This window comes from Artibeus jamaicensis, unplaced genomic scaffold (assembly GCF_021234435.1).
Source record: "Artibeus jamaicensis isolate MK-2021 breed Jamaican fruit bat unplaced genomic scaffold, CSHL_Jam_final contig_519, whole genome shotgun sequence".
Lineage (NCBI taxonomy): Eukaryota > Metazoa > Chordata > Mammalia > Chiroptera > Phyllostomidae > Artibeus > Artibeus jamaicensis.
Window position 1 is genome coordinate 48789233 of NW_026521871.1, and position 17101 is coordinate 48806333.

At 41.3% G+C, this 17101-nt stretch overlaps 1 protein-coding gene across 1 annotated transcript in view; it reads right to left on the reverse strand.

Moving 5' to 3' along the window:
* The window catches only part of SCN11A (sodium voltage-gated channel alpha subunit 11), a 133597-nt gene that overhangs the window by 51400 nt on the left and 65096 nt on the right, over positions 1–17101 (reverse strand). Inside the window, exons 5-9 of the mRNA XM_037148344.2 lie at positions 16277–16395; positions 14796–14918; positions 5764–5892; positions 4165–4265; positions 288–461 (exon numbers count right to left, since the gene is read on the reverse strand). Of these exons, the coding sequence (XP_037004239.2) occupies positions 288–461; positions 4165–4265; positions 5764–5892; positions 14796–14918; positions 16277–16395 (646 nt within the window). The remainder of the gene's footprint in view (positions 1–287; positions 462–4164; positions 4266–5763; positions 5893–14795; positions 14919–16276; positions 16396–17101) is intronic.

Consider the following 17101-nt stretch of genomic DNA (forward strand, 5'->3'; position numbering starts at 1 on the left):
TGAAGACTTCTGCAAAACATGTCAAGGAAATGGGCAGAACTATCTGGGGGAAAGGATGGGAGCTGACACTGTTCTTGTGAGTGTGACTTTGGGCTTTTCTTTCTCCATAGAAACCCAAAGAATAAGGCAATTTCTCTAAGACATGCATCTGCCCCCATGAGAACCCTGGGTGGATGAGGTCATCCCTTGCTCCTAAGAGACTGTAATGCACACATATAGATAGTATGAGTGGGGATAAAACAAAGTTAACATTGCACAAACTAAGTAATAAAAGGTAAGGTATTTACCTTCAAGGTCACTGATGTTACTACAGTTCTTGCTGACACATTTGTGGTTCAGATTTCCCATGAAGAGCTGCTGACCTACCAGGGCAAAGATGCTGAGGCAAAAGAGAGTCAGGACCAACACATCAACAAGCTTCTTCACAGAGCGCAGCAAGGCCCCCACAATGACCTTGAGACCTGAGGAGGAGGACAGGTGTGGAGAGGAGCCCCAGTTCACACACACACACACACACACACACACACACACCCAGACACTAGACACAGGCAAGGGGCAGACACAAGAGAGGGCAACCATGGCCTTGGAAGCTGTCTGACTACAGGCTGAAATTGGAAACTGGCCTGGCCTAGGAGTCTGATGCCATGAGTTCTAGTTCCAACTCTGTGCCTTAGAAGTTGTGTATCATCAAAGTGTTCCACATGTCCAGGACTTGGCCTCCTCTACCTGCCCAGTATCTGGCACAAGGTAGCTCTGAAGAGCAAATGAAAAGACTTTGAGCAGAAATATGCCACACAGACACAGGAGTAATTTGTGACAGCTTTGCAGGCACCTCTACAGCTGGGGGTGGGGGCACAACATGTATCATTAAGGCCAGAGTGAAGCCACCCTAGAAAAGGAGCCATGGTTATATTTAACATTTCATAGTTACTACCTACTACAAAGGACATGAAGTGTCATGAGACATGGTTAAGTTGTGGGGCAGGAAGCTGGAAGAGCTTTGTCCTCAGATAATGAGGATATCTTAGGAAAAACTCAGGTTGCTAGTTATAATAGGATTTTTTCTATTCATGAAAGAAATATTTACTAAGTACCTACCTACTGTGTTCATGGCATACTGTTAGGCTGCCAAAGTTACAAAAAAAAGAAGAAGAACATAATCTTATAGTATGCAAATATTTAAAACCAGCTCCCTGGGGAGGGTGGCACTGAAGGTTCAGGAAACTTCACTGGGAGCATTTACAGAGTTCCTTGTTTGCTGCATTCTGTAGCATAGATTCCTCATCTCCATCCATGTACTCCCCCTCCCCCAACTGGTTTCAAGCCACCTGCATGATGTCCCTGGATGCACAGTTGGAAAAAGATGTGCACAGTCTGCTGAGGAGCCAGAACAAGTTACCCCAGCACACCGCTGAGCCACAGACTCTGCTCTCCTCCCAGCCGGAGATGAACCACCAGGGATGAGCTGTGATGTGTGGGGTGACGCTGACAGAGTTTCAATTGATCAGTGTAAGCCACAAGTGGTAGACTTCAGAACACAAGGCAGTGGCAGCCCCCAGTGGCTGACTTTCCCACAAAGTGAGATGCCACCAGGGGAGGAGCCTTGAAGCCAAGCTGGGATATTCACTATGTCCCCAGTTGCAGCCAAACAAGAAATTACCACAACCTCATTCAAGCCCAGATTTAATCTATATGAGGCCTGAGTCTTCTCTAATGCAAAATTTGAATTAAAGGAGATTGTTGTGATTCCTGAACAGTTTTTACACAGTCCCATAAAAGACTGTACCTTACACTCTTACTTCCACAAAGCACCCAGGAATCTCATATGTTCATGAGTCAAACGGGAGACTACGTCCAAGATGAAGAAGGAGACACTAAAGTGTCCGTGACTGCCTGAATGTATATGAAAGTATGAGGGGTTCAGCTCATGCAGAAACCCCCTAAATCCACCTGGAAAACCACGTTCACCTGGCGAAAGAGGCGGAGAAGGAGGGGGAGAGACAAATTCTATGTAAGTACACTCTGGCTGCTGGTTTCTTTATCACTGTGTAGGTGCTCTTCTGTAATTTCCAAAATAACCTATTGCTCTGTTTGAAAGGGCCCACATTGCCAGTAGTTTTGGTATCAGAGCTAAGCCTTTAATAGAAGAGACTAGAAGGTAAGGGAAGAAGAGAGGTGGGAAAGGATTCCAGAGGGAATTTTTAATAAAGATTTGGTTTTTTGTAAAGGAAAGAGAGAAAACAGGAAGGAAAGGAAAAGAGTGTGCCATAACAACCTCATTTTGGATAAACTGGAGTGTGGATTCACCACCACCCATCCTTGGCTTCATCCTGATTCACAGAGCATATTCGTTCCCTGGCTTCCAGGAGAACATTTGCTTTCCCTCCTCTTTACTGTGGCTCCTGTTCATCTCCTTTCCAGGTTTCTCCCCTTCTCCCCTCATTAAGGTTACGTGCCCAGGTTCACAGACTTTCGTCATCTTCTACTCTCCAACTATGCTTGTTCTCCTAGTGACCTCATCAGATTTCATTACTCTCAATATCACCTATAGGCTCATTGTTTCAGACTGTTCCCCAGAACTCCTAGCTCATACAAAATCGCCCACTTGAAACTTTCATTTGGATGTTTCACAGCTATCTCAAACAGAACAGGTCTAAAACAAACTCCTAATCGAACTCTAAGACCTTCCCTGCCTCAGCCAATGACAACATCATCTTTCTAGTCACTCAGACTAAAAATCTTGACCCATCCTTGGCTCTTTTCTTTTGCTCACACCACAATCAACCTATCAGGTAATTCAATTGTTTCTACCTTCAAATGTATACAGAATGTGACCACTGTCACCAACTCTTCTACCACTGCCTGATCTGGAAGCACCACCCTCTCTTGCCTGGATTATGGCAGTGGCCCATTGCGTTGGTTTGGGTTCTCTGAAAAGCACATACTATGGGACCAGATTGCAAAAGACTAGCTGGGTGAAATGCCTATGAAGAATAAGGGGGAAGAAGCAGAGTTGACAGGGAGAGCCTCAGACTGTCTGACACCTGGGAAAGAAGAGCAGGAAGGAAACAGGGCTGGACGGGACGAGCCCCTGACTAGTGCTGGTGCGGCAGTCTCAGCCAGGTTTCTGTGGAGTTCCTAAACCAAAGCGCAACAGGGGAGTTCCGTATCCTTCAGGAACAGTGTCTGACATGCAGGGATAGGATGGTCTTGGCATGAACATAAATGCAGTGGTGAATCCAGACAGGTGGCAGCTGGGACCATTAGTCAGCTATGGTTCCTGCAGCAGCAGACCTGAAAGGCACATTTCCATGGTAACCACCATGTCTCACATCTAGGCTTCCTGCTTCTACTTTCACTCCCGAGTCAGGTCATGTGATTCCTCTACTCAAAGTCCTCACATGGCCCCCACTTCTCTCGCAACAAAGCCCTAGTCCTCCCAGTGCTCACAGGCCTCCCCTTCACCTCTGCGGACCCACCTCCACCACCCGCTTGTCACTCTGTCTGCTCTAGCCTCACCTGTCCCCCTTCTCTTCCCCAGTCTTTGGACTGATTCCTATCCTCAGGAGACTCTTCACCGCCGATCTGCCTTTGCGTTGTCACTGCCCTTATGCCTGCTCGCATCTCACTCCTCAGCAACACCCATCGTGACCACTCTGTTGAAAACTGCAGCCCAGTGCCCCTAATCCCTGTGACTTCCAGTAGCCCGCATGTTGCTTACTTTTCCTTTTTGATTTTCATGGCATATATCACTTTCTAACATGCTAGATAATGTACTCATTTATTATAGTTATTGCCTAGGGTCTGTCTGCCCGCCACCCACCTAGGATGTAAACTCCTGAGGGTGGGGATCTTTGTCTGTTTGATCACCAATATATTATCCCAAGCAGCTAGAATATGATTCCCTGCACAATACATCTTTGTTGAATGATCAAATAGAAAGTAAAAGCAGAGTTTGTTTGTTTTTGGTTTACATGACATTTGGAGAAACTTTAAATATAAAAGAATACTGGGGTGTAGGGGATGGTGGGGGTAAATGCAGACAACTGTATTTGAAAACAACAAAAAAATTAAATAAATAAACAAAAAAAAATTTAAATAAATAATAAAATGTTCTCTCCCACTAAGAGCTAAGAACCCACGTGGAAAGTTACAGTGACTTACCTGAAATCACTGAAATTGCTTTCAAAGCTCTCAACACTCGGAAAGTGCGCAGGGACGACAGGCCGCTGCCGCTGACGGGGCCCTTGGTGTATGTCAGAAACCTGTGAGACAGGGCACAGGAGAAGCCAGTCCCATGGCTGCACTGCATACCTCCGTGAGACGTCAGTAAGCACAGCCCGGGCTGACTAGTGTGAGACACCTTTGTGTCTACAAAGGCGAAATCTTGGGGCCTTCCCAAGCCCACCTATCTCAGGGTCTTGTAATATCACTCTCTACCACTATGGACCACTGATTGCACAGGAGGCTGTTCTCAGCTAATATTCATATTTGGACAAATGTGAGGATTCCTTGAATAATAGTTGTGGCTACATCCATGAGTAATATAAATTAATTGAAACAGCCCTGGCTGGTGAGGCTCAGTGGATTGAGTGCCAATGAACCAAAGGGTCACAGGTTCAATTCCCAGTCAGGGAACATGCCTGTGCTGCAGGCCAGGTCCCCAGTTGGGGGCATGCGAGAGACAACTACACATTGATGTTTCTCTCTTCTCCTTCTCCTTCCCTTCCCCTCTCTCTAAAAATAAATAAATAAAATCTTGAAAAAAATAAAAGTAATTAATTGAAACATTTATTGACTGGTTCCAATGCTCTTCCCTAAGGTCCCACTGTACAGCCAAGCCCAGGATGAACACAGGTGGTTTGTCTCCTGGGCATGCACTATTCACCACTGTACTACCCCACCTTTCAATAACCAATAGCACCCTACAGTTGAACTTCAAGTATAAAACTTAGAAATGAATAGCATCTACTTCAAAGGGCTGTTGTGAATATTAAGTAGGACAATATATGCAAGTGTTTAAACTAATGGCTAGCTTGACAAATAAATTAATGTTAGGTTTATTATTACTTTGCTGGCAATAGACCATTGCTCTTCCTGCTGTTTATTTTGCTAATTCTGTCTCATCATTCAGATGCCAAATTGAGGTCCTTTCCTTTAGAAGAACTTCAATTCTCACCTCATGTCATATACAAGATACACAATAATGAACTCGAAATGGACCAGGGACTTCAATATAAGAGCCACAACTATACCAATTCTAGAAGACAACATGAGAGAAACTGTTTGTGACCTTGTAGTAGCTAAAGATTTTTTGGACTTCCTGCTACCTGCCTTGACAGGCCAGTACATGCATAGCTCCTATCCTAACACTCATCCTAACAGATTGTAATGGTCACTAATTATTTCTCTTTTCATCTGGACTGTGAGCTTCAAGAGGGTAAGAATGAGATGTGTTTGTTTGTTTTTTCATTATCATAACCCCTTGTACAGAACCTGGCCCATTATAGGCCAGTGTTTGGTGAATAAATGGCTAAAGGAATGAGAGCATGAGGATTGGCCTAGAAATAAATTTGTGCATGGAGGCCTCTGGCCAATTGCCTGCATGATGCTGTTCAGGGCCAACCAACACTGCACCCAGAGTTCAAGGCATTCCTAGACCACACTTAGCCACACACATGGATTCACACAGAGCCCTGATGTGAGCCAACAGGCTTCTTTCCAACCCTATATCTCTTGTATAAAAATCTTGAACATTCTTACGCTGTTGCAATGACAACGGAGTCCAGCCAGTTCCATGGATCTCGGAGAAAAGAAAACTCATCCAGAATAAAGCCTCTTGCCAGTATTTTTATCAAAGCTTCAAATATATAAATCCCAGTGAAGACATACCTACAAAGCAAATCATTCAGCACAAGAAGAAATATGGTAAATTATATAAAAAGCAGAGTGCCCGCCTGTCTTGTCTGGCCTTGATTAGGTTTTATCCATTTCAATATGACATTTAACATTCTGGTCTTTAGCAAACCAGAGTTCAGAAAGTCAAGCTTCTCAAGCAAGTTTTGGTAGTTAGAATTTCTGAGAAATGGGCCCATGGATAAAGTTGTAAAACTGCTTTACAATGCCTAGCTTCACAGCCATAATCTTGAGAGTAGTTTCAGCCAAGATGGGACCCTAAGACTTGGGACTGTACTTTGTCACTGCTTTTCAGAGTTGTCCCTCTGATGTACATAAGGGGATAATGGCAAAGACATAAAGAAAGTAAATCACAAGACTAAAACCTGAATCTTTCCACATCCCATGTTCATGGATTGGAAGACAATATTGTTAAGGTGTTCACAGTACTCAAAGTGAACTATAAATTCAATACAATCCCTATCAGAATCTCAATGACATTTTTTGTAGAAATAAAAAAAACTGCATCCTAAAATTTATATGGAATTTCAAAGAGCCAAGAATCGCCAAAACAATCTTGGAAAAGAACAAAGTTTGAGGTCTCACACTTTGTTATATTAAAACTTATCTGAATATATGCAGGGACTTCCACCAAGATGGAGGCGTAGGTGAAAGCACTGTGCCTTCTCGCACAACCAAGTTTAAAAACAACAAAGTTTTAGCAACAAAAACACAGCCAAACCACAGAAAATTGAACTACACGTAAGTCTGACAACAATGAACCCTTCAGCCAAACCAGTAAGAGGGGCAGAGCCAGCAGCAGAGTGGGGTTGGGAAGGAAAAATCCACCGGACCCACCCAGGGGCACAACCCAGGTGTGCCAGCAGCCGTGGGCAGATCCCAGGTGTGGAGAAGCAGGCGGATCCACTGAGGGCACAAGGCGGTGGACCCACTGAGGACTAATCGTGGTCACACATTCAAGCGCAGATAAACTGGTAAAGGAGCAAGCAGTGAGACGGACCGAGGACCACGCAGGCCCCATTGGCAGGAAGCAGCAGAGAGAACCGCCATTGTCCCTCTCTGACTCTGCCCCCACATACAGCACCACAAACCAGAGACCTGGGTGGCCCTACCCTGGTGAACACCTAAGGCTCTGCTCCTCATACGTAAAAGCGCAAACAGACCAAAACATTATGGCTCAAGAACAGCTCAAAGCCCCACAGCCAATACTTTTATGCGACCAAGAGATAGCCAACCTATCAGATGCACAGTTCAAAACACTGGTGATCAGGATCCTCACACAACTGGTTGATTTTAGTCACAAATTAGAGGAACATATAAAAGCTAAACTAATTGAAATGAAGGGAAATGCACAGGAAACCAATAGTAATAGAAAGGAAACTGGGACTCAAATCAAAAGAGTAAACCAAAAGGAGAAAAAAAATGACCAAACAGAAAAGGATGAAGAAACAAGAATTCAAAAAAATGAGGAGAGGCTTAGGAACATTCAGGACATCTTTAAATGTTCCAACATCCAAATTATAGGGGTACCAGAAGGGGAAGAGGAACACCCACGAGTGGAAAACTTATTTGAACAAATAATAAAGGAAACTTCCCCAATCTGGCAAATGAAATAGACTTCCAGGAAATCCAGGAAGCTCAGAGAGTCCCAAAGAAGTTGGACCCAAGAAGGAACACACCAAGGCACATCATCATTACATTAGCCAAGATTAAAATGAAGGAGAGAATCCTAGAAACAGCAAGAGATAAGGAGACAGTCACCTACAGAGGAGTTCCCATAAGACTGTCAGCTGATTTCTCAAAAGAGACCTTACAGGCAAGAAGGGGCTGGAAAGAAGTATTCCAAGTCATGAAATCCAAAGACCTACAACCAAGATTACTCTTTCCAGCAAAGCTTTCATTTAGAATGGAAGAGCAGACAAAGTGCTTCTCAGATAAGATCAAATTCAAGGAGTTCATCATCACCAAGCCCTTATCATATGAAATGTTAAAGGGACTTATCTAAGAAAAAGAAGATAAAAAAGATGAACAGTGAAAGGACGCAAACTCACAGTTAGTAACAACCACACCTAAAACAAAAGCAAACTAAGAGGGCAGCTAGATCAGGAGCAGAACCATAGAAATGAAGATCACATAGAGGGTTAGCAACAGGGGAGTGGGAGAAAAAGGGGGGAGAAGGCACAGAAAATAAAAAGCATAGATGGTAGGTAGAAAATAGATAGGGGGTGGGCAAGATTAGTATGGGAAATATAGAATCTAAAGAACTTGAGACACGTGTTCATAAACTAAAGGGAGGGAATGGTGGGGGAGGGGGTGTGCAGAGTGAAGGGGAATGAAGGGGTGAAACAGAACAAATGTAATGGCATAATTAAAAATATATATTTTTTTAAAAAAAGACTTATCTCAAAGCTAAGGTAATCAAAACAGTGTGATGTTGGCATACGGACACATGCAGACCAGCAGAATAGAATAGAAAGCCCAGAAATAAGCCCTGAGATATACGGTCCAATGATTTTTCAGCAAGAGTGCAGAAACTATTCAATGGGAAAAAAACAGTTTTTTCAATAAACAGGGTTGGGAAAATTCAATACCCCCATGCAAAAGGATGAAGGTGAACCCTTATTTTATACCATGTAAAACAATGAACTCAAAATGGTTTAAAAAGCTAAATGTAAGACCAGAAAGTATAAACCTCCTAGAATAAAATATTTGCAATTCATATATCTAATGAGAAGTTATATCCAGATTATATAAAAGAACTCCTGTGACTCAACAACAAACAACAACAAAAAATCAAATAATCTGATTTAAAAATTATCAAACTATATACATGTTCCTTGATGACCATTCCCTTTGTTTTCTCCATTTTCCCTTCCTCCTTCCTCTCTGGTTACTGTCAGTCTGTTCTTTATTTCAATGTCTCAGGTAATATTCTGCTTGCTTGTTTGTTTTGTTGATTAGGTTCCACTTATAGGTAAGAGCATATGGTATTTGTCTTTCACTGCCTGGCTTATTTTACTTAGCATAATGCTCTCCAGATCCATTCATGCTGCCACGAAGGGTAGAATCTCCTTCTTTCTTTCTTTTTTTCTTTCTCTTTCTCTCTCTCTCTTTCTTTCTTAGTATTCCATTGTGTAAATGTACCATGGTTTTTTGATCCACTCATTTACTGATGGGCACTTAGGTTGCTTCCAATACTTGGCTATTGGTAGCATCAAGGGTGGGAGGTGGGGATGGGTGCAGAAGGAAGGAGTGGTGTGGGGAAATGGAGACAATTGTACTTTAACAACAACAACAACAATAATAATAAGTAATTATAATACAAATATAATTTGTTAATGGTGTACTCTTAACATGTAGAAGACATGCATATAAAGAACCCATGGACAAGGACAACAGGGGGGAGAACTGAATGTGGGAGGTGGGTGTGAGCAGGGCAGGGGAGAACAATGGGGGAAAATGGCAACAACTATAATTGAACAACAATAAAAAATGAATAAAAAAGTAAAATGGTCAAACTACTTAGATGGACATTTCTCTAAAGATGATATACAAACAGCTGATGAGAATATGAAAAGATGCCCAATATCACTAATTATCAGGGAAATGTAAATCAAAACTACCATGAGATATCACCTTGTAGCCATTAGGATGGATACTTAAAAAAAACAGAAAATAATAAGTGTTGATGAGGATATGGAGAAATTGGAACCCTTGTACACTATTGGTGGAACTGTAAAATGATGTAGCCACCATAAAAAATAATATTGGGGATCCTCAAAAAAAGGAAAATAGAATTGCTACATGATTCAGCAATCCTGCATCTGGGTATATATACAAAAGAATTAAAAGCAGAGCCTCAAAGAGATATTTGCATGCCCATGTTTATACCAGCACTATTCACAATAGCCAAGAAGTGGAAGCAACCCAAATGTCCACTGACAGATAAATACATCAATAAAATGTGGTACATACAATGGAATATCATTCAACCTTTAAAAAGGAGGAAGTCCTGTGACATGCTACAACATGGATGAACCCTAAGGTCATATGCTAAAAGAAATAAACCAGTTAAAAAAGGCAAACACTGTATGATTCAACTTATATGAGGTACCCAGAGTAGTCAAATGCCACATAGAGATAGAAGATAGAAGGGTACTTGCCAGGGAATGAAGAGGAGGGCAAAATGGAGTTATTGTTTAATGGGTACTGAGTTTCAGTTTTGCAAGATGAAAAGAGTTCTGAATATGAATAGTGATAATGGTTGCCCAGCCACATGAATGTACTCAATGCCACTGAACTGTACACTTAAAAATGGTTAAGAGAGTAAATTTTATGTAATGTGTATTTTGCCAGAATTTTTTAAAAACTATTTTTATTTTCTCTCCTGAGTCCCTCATCCTGTCTATCCTCTAATTTATTTCCGTTCTTTCCCTTCTTCCTCCTTCAAACAGAACACAATACCCTTGTTCTCTTATTAGAAGCCCAAGCTGTCAAAAACAGTGGGTCTGTGTGCACACACTGGTTCCGCTTTGAGGACCCACACGATCAATTCAAACAATCTGTTGGTTCAGATTAAAAGTGGATCTTTTCTGGTAGACTGGCTAGTTATTGTTACCCTTCAAAGCTAAAGAACTGAGGTCTTGAAAACTTGAAAAATCCCAAAGCAGCCAAGTTAAAGAGAAGAAACACTCATAAGGTTGCCACAGGAAAGAACTCCTCTCTCTTCCAGCCCTTTTCTAAGCTGGTTGCCTTTTAGGTGACAGATAAACACAGAATATAATTAATGTCTGCTCTGAAATACCATTTTTTAAACTCAGGTATAATTTATACATTGATAGGTATTTTGGGGAAAAGGTTATAGTTGCAGATCTGTGGGGAATTTCCAAGTCTTCATTTAGATCTCAAGCAGAAGAGATGGTAGCCCAACTGCCATCTCAGCCTGACCATCCAGCCTCCCACCTCCCGCCCCCACTGCTCTCTTTTTCAGTAGAAGCCTGGTCCATGGTGGGAAAGGCAGACCAAGATGACATTTGACATGGAATAGAGCCACGTCTACCAGTAGAAAACAGGGCTTAGAAGTTCCATAATGAGGAAGCCCCAATCCATCAGGCAAATGAGGCCCTCTGGAGTGTGTCACTGTAAGGTCAGGCATAGTTATGGTATTCAGCAGGGTCACAGGTGGTGTCCAAGGAGGTTAACAGAACACCATCACCTGGTCCTAGGGGACTTCTGCATTCACTCTCTCAGAGTCATTAACTTGGATCCAGTTTCCCCATTTAAAAGGTTTCTAACCAAAGACTACTAAAACTAATCCCCTCTATGGGCCTAACTACTCAGCTGCATGCTTTCTTTTATGAGAACATGTTCAACGACCTCTTCCCAGACCCTCTTTCATGCAACCATTACTGGTCCAATGCCACCACCTCCCCTACCTCAAGCCACTCTACTTTCCTACAGACTAGATAAGGGTTTTTTGTTTTTCATATCTCTGCCTTATGGGTCTTTTAGTAGTGAAAATGGCCTTGAGCAAATTAGGTTTCAGCTGGGCCACTGCTCCCTGTTAATGGGAAGAAAGGATTCATTACATCTCTCCAGAAGTGCTGGGCAGGGCAAACCACTGCTATGGGAGCAATGCCATCTCTTGGATCTGCCTCTTCTATGGGTCCCACTCTTTCGACCACAAAGGCCTCAGAGACATAATTGTAAACAATGAGCAGTAGCCCCTGCACTCTCAGTTAGCTCCTCACATGGAACAGCCAGTTTCAGAGGGAAAGCCATTTCCCCCAGTGATGCTGCCAGGATGGTTTCTATTCCTGGAGGTATCCATTGCCCCCCCCGCCCCATTCCAAGGGACATCCCCTGAGCTTGCTGGCTTTAACCAGATTCCAGGTTCCACCCAGCAACAGAGAGGGCACAACCACTAAAAAATAGTGCAAAGAAGTAAAGCTAAAAAGCCAACGGAGGACTACAATGAAATACTAAATATGCCTGATTAACACAAAAGAAGACAGGAAAGGAGAAACAACAAAAGAGCAAATGAACAAAAAATGAGACCAATAGAAAAACAGCAGACCTAGATTCAAGCCTATCCAAAATTACATTAAAGGCAAGTGAACTAAACATACCATCGAAAAAACAGATTAAATAGACTGCATAAGAAAACAAAATCCAATGATACATTCTTTACAAAAGATATATAATAAATACAAGACACAAAAGGGTTGAGAGTAAAGTGATAGAAAAAAGATACATCATGCTAACATTGAGCATAAGAAAACTTAGTAGCTATATTAATATCAGACAAAACAAATATTACCAGGAATATTACTAGAAACAAAGAAGGGCATTTCATAATGATAAAAATGCATACATCAGGAAGATATAACAATCATAAATGTTCATGTGCCTAATAATAGTGCTGCAAAATACATGAAGCAAAAATTAATAAAAGGAGAAGAAAGAGAATGGACAAATCCGTAATCACAGACGGAAATTTCAAGCCTCTCTTCAGTAACTCATAGAAGTGCTAATAGAAGCAGTAAAGAAACAAAGAAGCAAGCAGAATAAAAACAAAGACACTGAAATAGAGAACAAGGAGACAGTGCCCAGAGGAGAGAGGGAAGGGAATTTAAGGGGGAAAAAGAGGAGGGATTTGGAGGAACAAGTATGAAGGACACAGGGACGAGGACTGGGGGGGAGGAAATGGGAGGGAGGTGGGGAGCACGGGGGGTGGGGGGGGCTGGGATGGGAGAAATAGACAAAAAACTGTACTTAAAAAATAACTAAATAAAAATTTTAAAAAATAAAAAAGCAGTAAAGTTATAAAAGATCTAAATAACATATTGACCACCTCAACATAACCAACCATTTACAGAATGTCATAACAAACAATTGCAGAATCCACATTGTTTGCAAGTGCAGACAAAACACTCCCAAGGAAGACCATAAAACAAGTTTCTCTTGATTTCAAAAGATTGAAATCTTAGAGAGTATTTCATTAACCACAACAGAATTAAACTGGAAATAACAGTAAGACAACTAGAAAAGCATAAAATATTTGGAAAATTCAGAACATACTTCTAAATACACATGGGACAAAGAAGGAATCACAAGAAAAAGTAGGGAGTATTTTGAACTGAAAGATAATAAAAACACAATTGTAAAATCTGTGGGATGCAGCTAAAGCAATGTTTGCATGGAAATTTATAACTACAATTGTACAAGAAAAGAAGATCTACAACTAAGTATTTAATTTTCTACCTTAAGAAGCTAGCAATAGAAGAGTAAATTAAAATCAAAGTAAGTTAATGGAGGAAATTAATAAAGATTTTGAAACTTTCATATATTGCTGGCAAGAATGTAAAACAGTGCAGCCACTTTGGAAAACTATGGCAGTTTCTTACAAACCTAGTCATATACTTATCCTAAAACCCAGCAGTTACACCACTGGATATTTATCCAAGAGAAATGCAAACATATATCCACAAAAAGACTTTATACAGAAATGTTCATAATGGCTTTATTTGTAGTAGCCAAAAAAACCAGAAACAATCCAAATGTCCACCAACAGGTGAACGGGCAAACAAATTGTGGTATACCCATACAACAGAATACAACTCAGCAATGAAAAGGGAAAAAAGCTAGTGACACATACAATAGCATAAATGCATCTCAAAACGTTATACAAGGTAGAAGAAGCCAGACACAAAAGTATGGTATCACACAGACTATATGATTCCATTTACAAGAAATTCTAAGAAAGGCAAAACTAGTCTAAAGTGACAGAAAGCAGACTAGTATTTGCCTGGGGTTGAGAGTGGTGGGTAGGATATTGGCTGCAAAGAGGCATGAGGAAACTTTGGGGGGGTGGCTGGAAGGTTCTGTACATTGACTATGGTAGTTTCATCACATGGTTAAATGTGTGATAAAAATGAATGGACTCTTATTATTTATTGAATTTATTATTCAATATATTCCTGAAAGACTAAAGCAGTAAATATGTTAAACCAGAAAAACTAGGACAACATATAAAAGAATATTAATCAAAACAGAACTTTCTAAGTTAAAAAAGTTAATGTGTATATGTCTGAATAACCAATTAAAAAGTACAAGAAGTTAATATATTAATTATAAATAGAACTAACTCAGACTGACCAGGAAAAAAACAAAAATGATACATGGGCAAATGGAAATACAAATTCACAAACTAAAACAAACAAAAAATTTTCCAGATAGGAAATTAAAGTGTTTTTAAATCCATAAACTAATGAAGAAAACATTTAATGCTGACAAGAATGTAGCACTGGGTTGTCAGAATATACTGCTGATAGCAGATTAAATTGTTTCAAAGTTTTTGGAAAATATTTTGTCAATATATATTTTTAAAGCATTAAATTGTACCTTTTGACCTGGTAAATACATTTTTAAGACTCCATCCTAAGAAAATAATAATTTCTGAAAAGTAGTTTTATGCAAAAAGTTGCCTATTGCAATGCTATTCATAGTGGCAAAATGTTAGAATGATTAAGTTATAGTTTATTCACCTGTTAAAATATTATATAGCCATCAAAATAGATTCCTATAAAACTATGTAAGCACAAAGAAAACCACTTAAAACCTAAACATAAAATTTGTATGTGTTGCTAATTACCAATGTAATTTTAAAGGCCTTTTAAAATAATCATATGTGTATTTATATATATGACTTTATATATATAAAATGGACTCTGCCAGCATTGTGTTAGGGGATTGAAATTATGGGTGACTTTTTCTTTCTCTATATATCTAAACTAACACTCTCTCTTTTTCTCTCTATACATACACAAAGGTATAACTTTTTTTAGGCACACTTGTTTAAAAACTGGACAGACACTTACTCGGCATAAGTAGCAGGAGTAGCAGAAGTAAAACTGCCTTCCACAGTACTGTTCTCCTTCCCACTAGTGGCCATGAACACGCAGTTGACAATGACAGTGCAGATGATGAACATGCTGAACAATGTGACCAACATCTATCAAGGCAAGTACACTGCAGGATGGCATGTGTCATTGGTATTACAGTAGAAGCCATGGGTCCCCTCTATGCTGGTGCACCTGTCCACTAACTGTGAGTGCTGGCTGAGAACATCCCACAGCTGCCCCTCTCTCAGGTGGAATGGTGGCCTCCTCACCTGGAGGGCTACAACCCCCTTCCACAAGTCCGACTGACTGAAACTCACAGAAACCTGGTCCCTGGCCTCCAGGCTGTGCAGTTCTGCGGTAACTCGTGCCCCAGAACTCCCTGTGGACTCGGGTCGACAGAAGCTCAGCTGGGACCCAATCCTTGCTTGCCTCCTCTTTTCGCTTCATCCCACCTCCCTTTCTCTTTCTCCAGAGAGCACTCCTCTATTAAATTACCAAAATAAAAATCCCTTTTTCAGGCCCTGCTTGTAGGGTATCCAACCCAAAGAGCTATTCCTTCTCTTCCTCTTCAAAACTTCATTCCGTCTACCAATCCATGTCTTTTACAACCTTCCCCAGTCTAAAACTGCCTATAGTCTCCTCCAACCCCCCACACACAAGAAATGCTCAGTGATTCCTGCCTGTCTCTATCCCTAAGACAGGAGTTGCAAACTCAAAGTCTTAAGAGCCTAGCCAGTCACATAACAGGGTGAGACGAGCTGATGCTGGGTCACAGGGAGGGGTGAACATGTGGTGATACGGAGCTTGCACGTCCCCTCTAAAAGAGGCTGTACTTTCTCACTATACCGACTTGGCCAGGGAGGAGGGAGTGCAGGCCTAACTTTGACAGAGGCTCCGTTTTTCAAGAGAAGCTAGTAACCTGGACTTTTAACATTAGAGAGCATTTCTAAAAAGTTCACAGCTGGGGAGGCAACAACATTCTCTCCCTCTGTCTTTCCCTTCCCCTCTAAAGATAAATAAGTAAATTTAAAAAAAAAAAAAAAAAGTTCTAAACATTGTGTAGGTCCAACATAACACATTTATCAGCTAAATGTGGTGCACAGGTGGACAGTTTAGAACCTTTGGGTCTCATCTGAGACGCTCCTTTCTCCAGGAAGCCATCCTTGATGCCTCCAAAGGCATAGCAGTGCCTGTCCATACTAGCTCTTCCAAGCTGCCCATCTCACTACAGCAATCGGCCTGCCTTTGCCCCAGCTCCTTCTGAGGCCAAGCATCCCAAGGGAGGACCACACCAGGTTCACACCCAGCACTAGCACAGTCCTGCCATGCAGCAGTAGGCCCTTCACCCTACTGGTTGAAAGAATGAGCTGTTTCCACTCAACAAACACATGAATACTCTGGGGCACATGCACTTTTCACAGGACCTGGACTTAGTAAAAGATGCAACAAAAGGATATGAATGGACTGAGATTCTAATGGTTAAGCTTCGGATTGAATTGAAAGGCCCAAAAATGAACAAGGCTCGCTTGGCACTGAAGCGGTAGATTGTTCTCTTTTTGTTCAACACCATAAATGTCTGCAAAAGACCAAACACAACAAGAATTACATGCAGTGAGAAAACAATATTTGTCATGAGTTCATTTAGAGAAAATTCAGATTGGCTTTAAATACAGCTTCTGATTAGAGAACTGGCACTTTGAAGCCTGTGACAATCAACACTGTGACTCTGGAAGCCAACAGGTGTCCCCAGGTGGCCTGGATCTCACTCAAAACCCCGAGATAAGTGTTGGGCTGTGGCCTGTTCACCTGTTGGAATACTCTGGAGGCTGCAGAGATGGAGCACATGGCCCTGCAAATAAAGAAAACAGGTGTGAAGTGTGATAACTGAGGCAAACAAAGCTCTTCCTGTTGTACTTTCTAAGGCGGGGGTGTCAAACTCATTTTAACTGGGGGCCACATCAGCCTCTTGGTTGCCTTCAAAGGGCCAAATGTAATTTTAGGACTGTATAAATGTAACTACTCCTTAACTAGGGGCAAAGAGCTCTGCACTGCTACTGGGTAGAAACAAGGTACCAGGCAGATAAAACAAGGTGGAGGGCAGGATTTGGCCCAAGGGCCTTGTGTTTGCCACCTGTGCTCTTAGGTGTTATCTATAGAGACAAGAACTAGAAGAGAAATGGAAGAGATGGAAGTGGAATGGAACATTCACATTCAGCAGATTATTTTGATTACTAATGAAAACTTTATAATGAATCTTCAAATAGTCAGGGACCTAGAGAGTC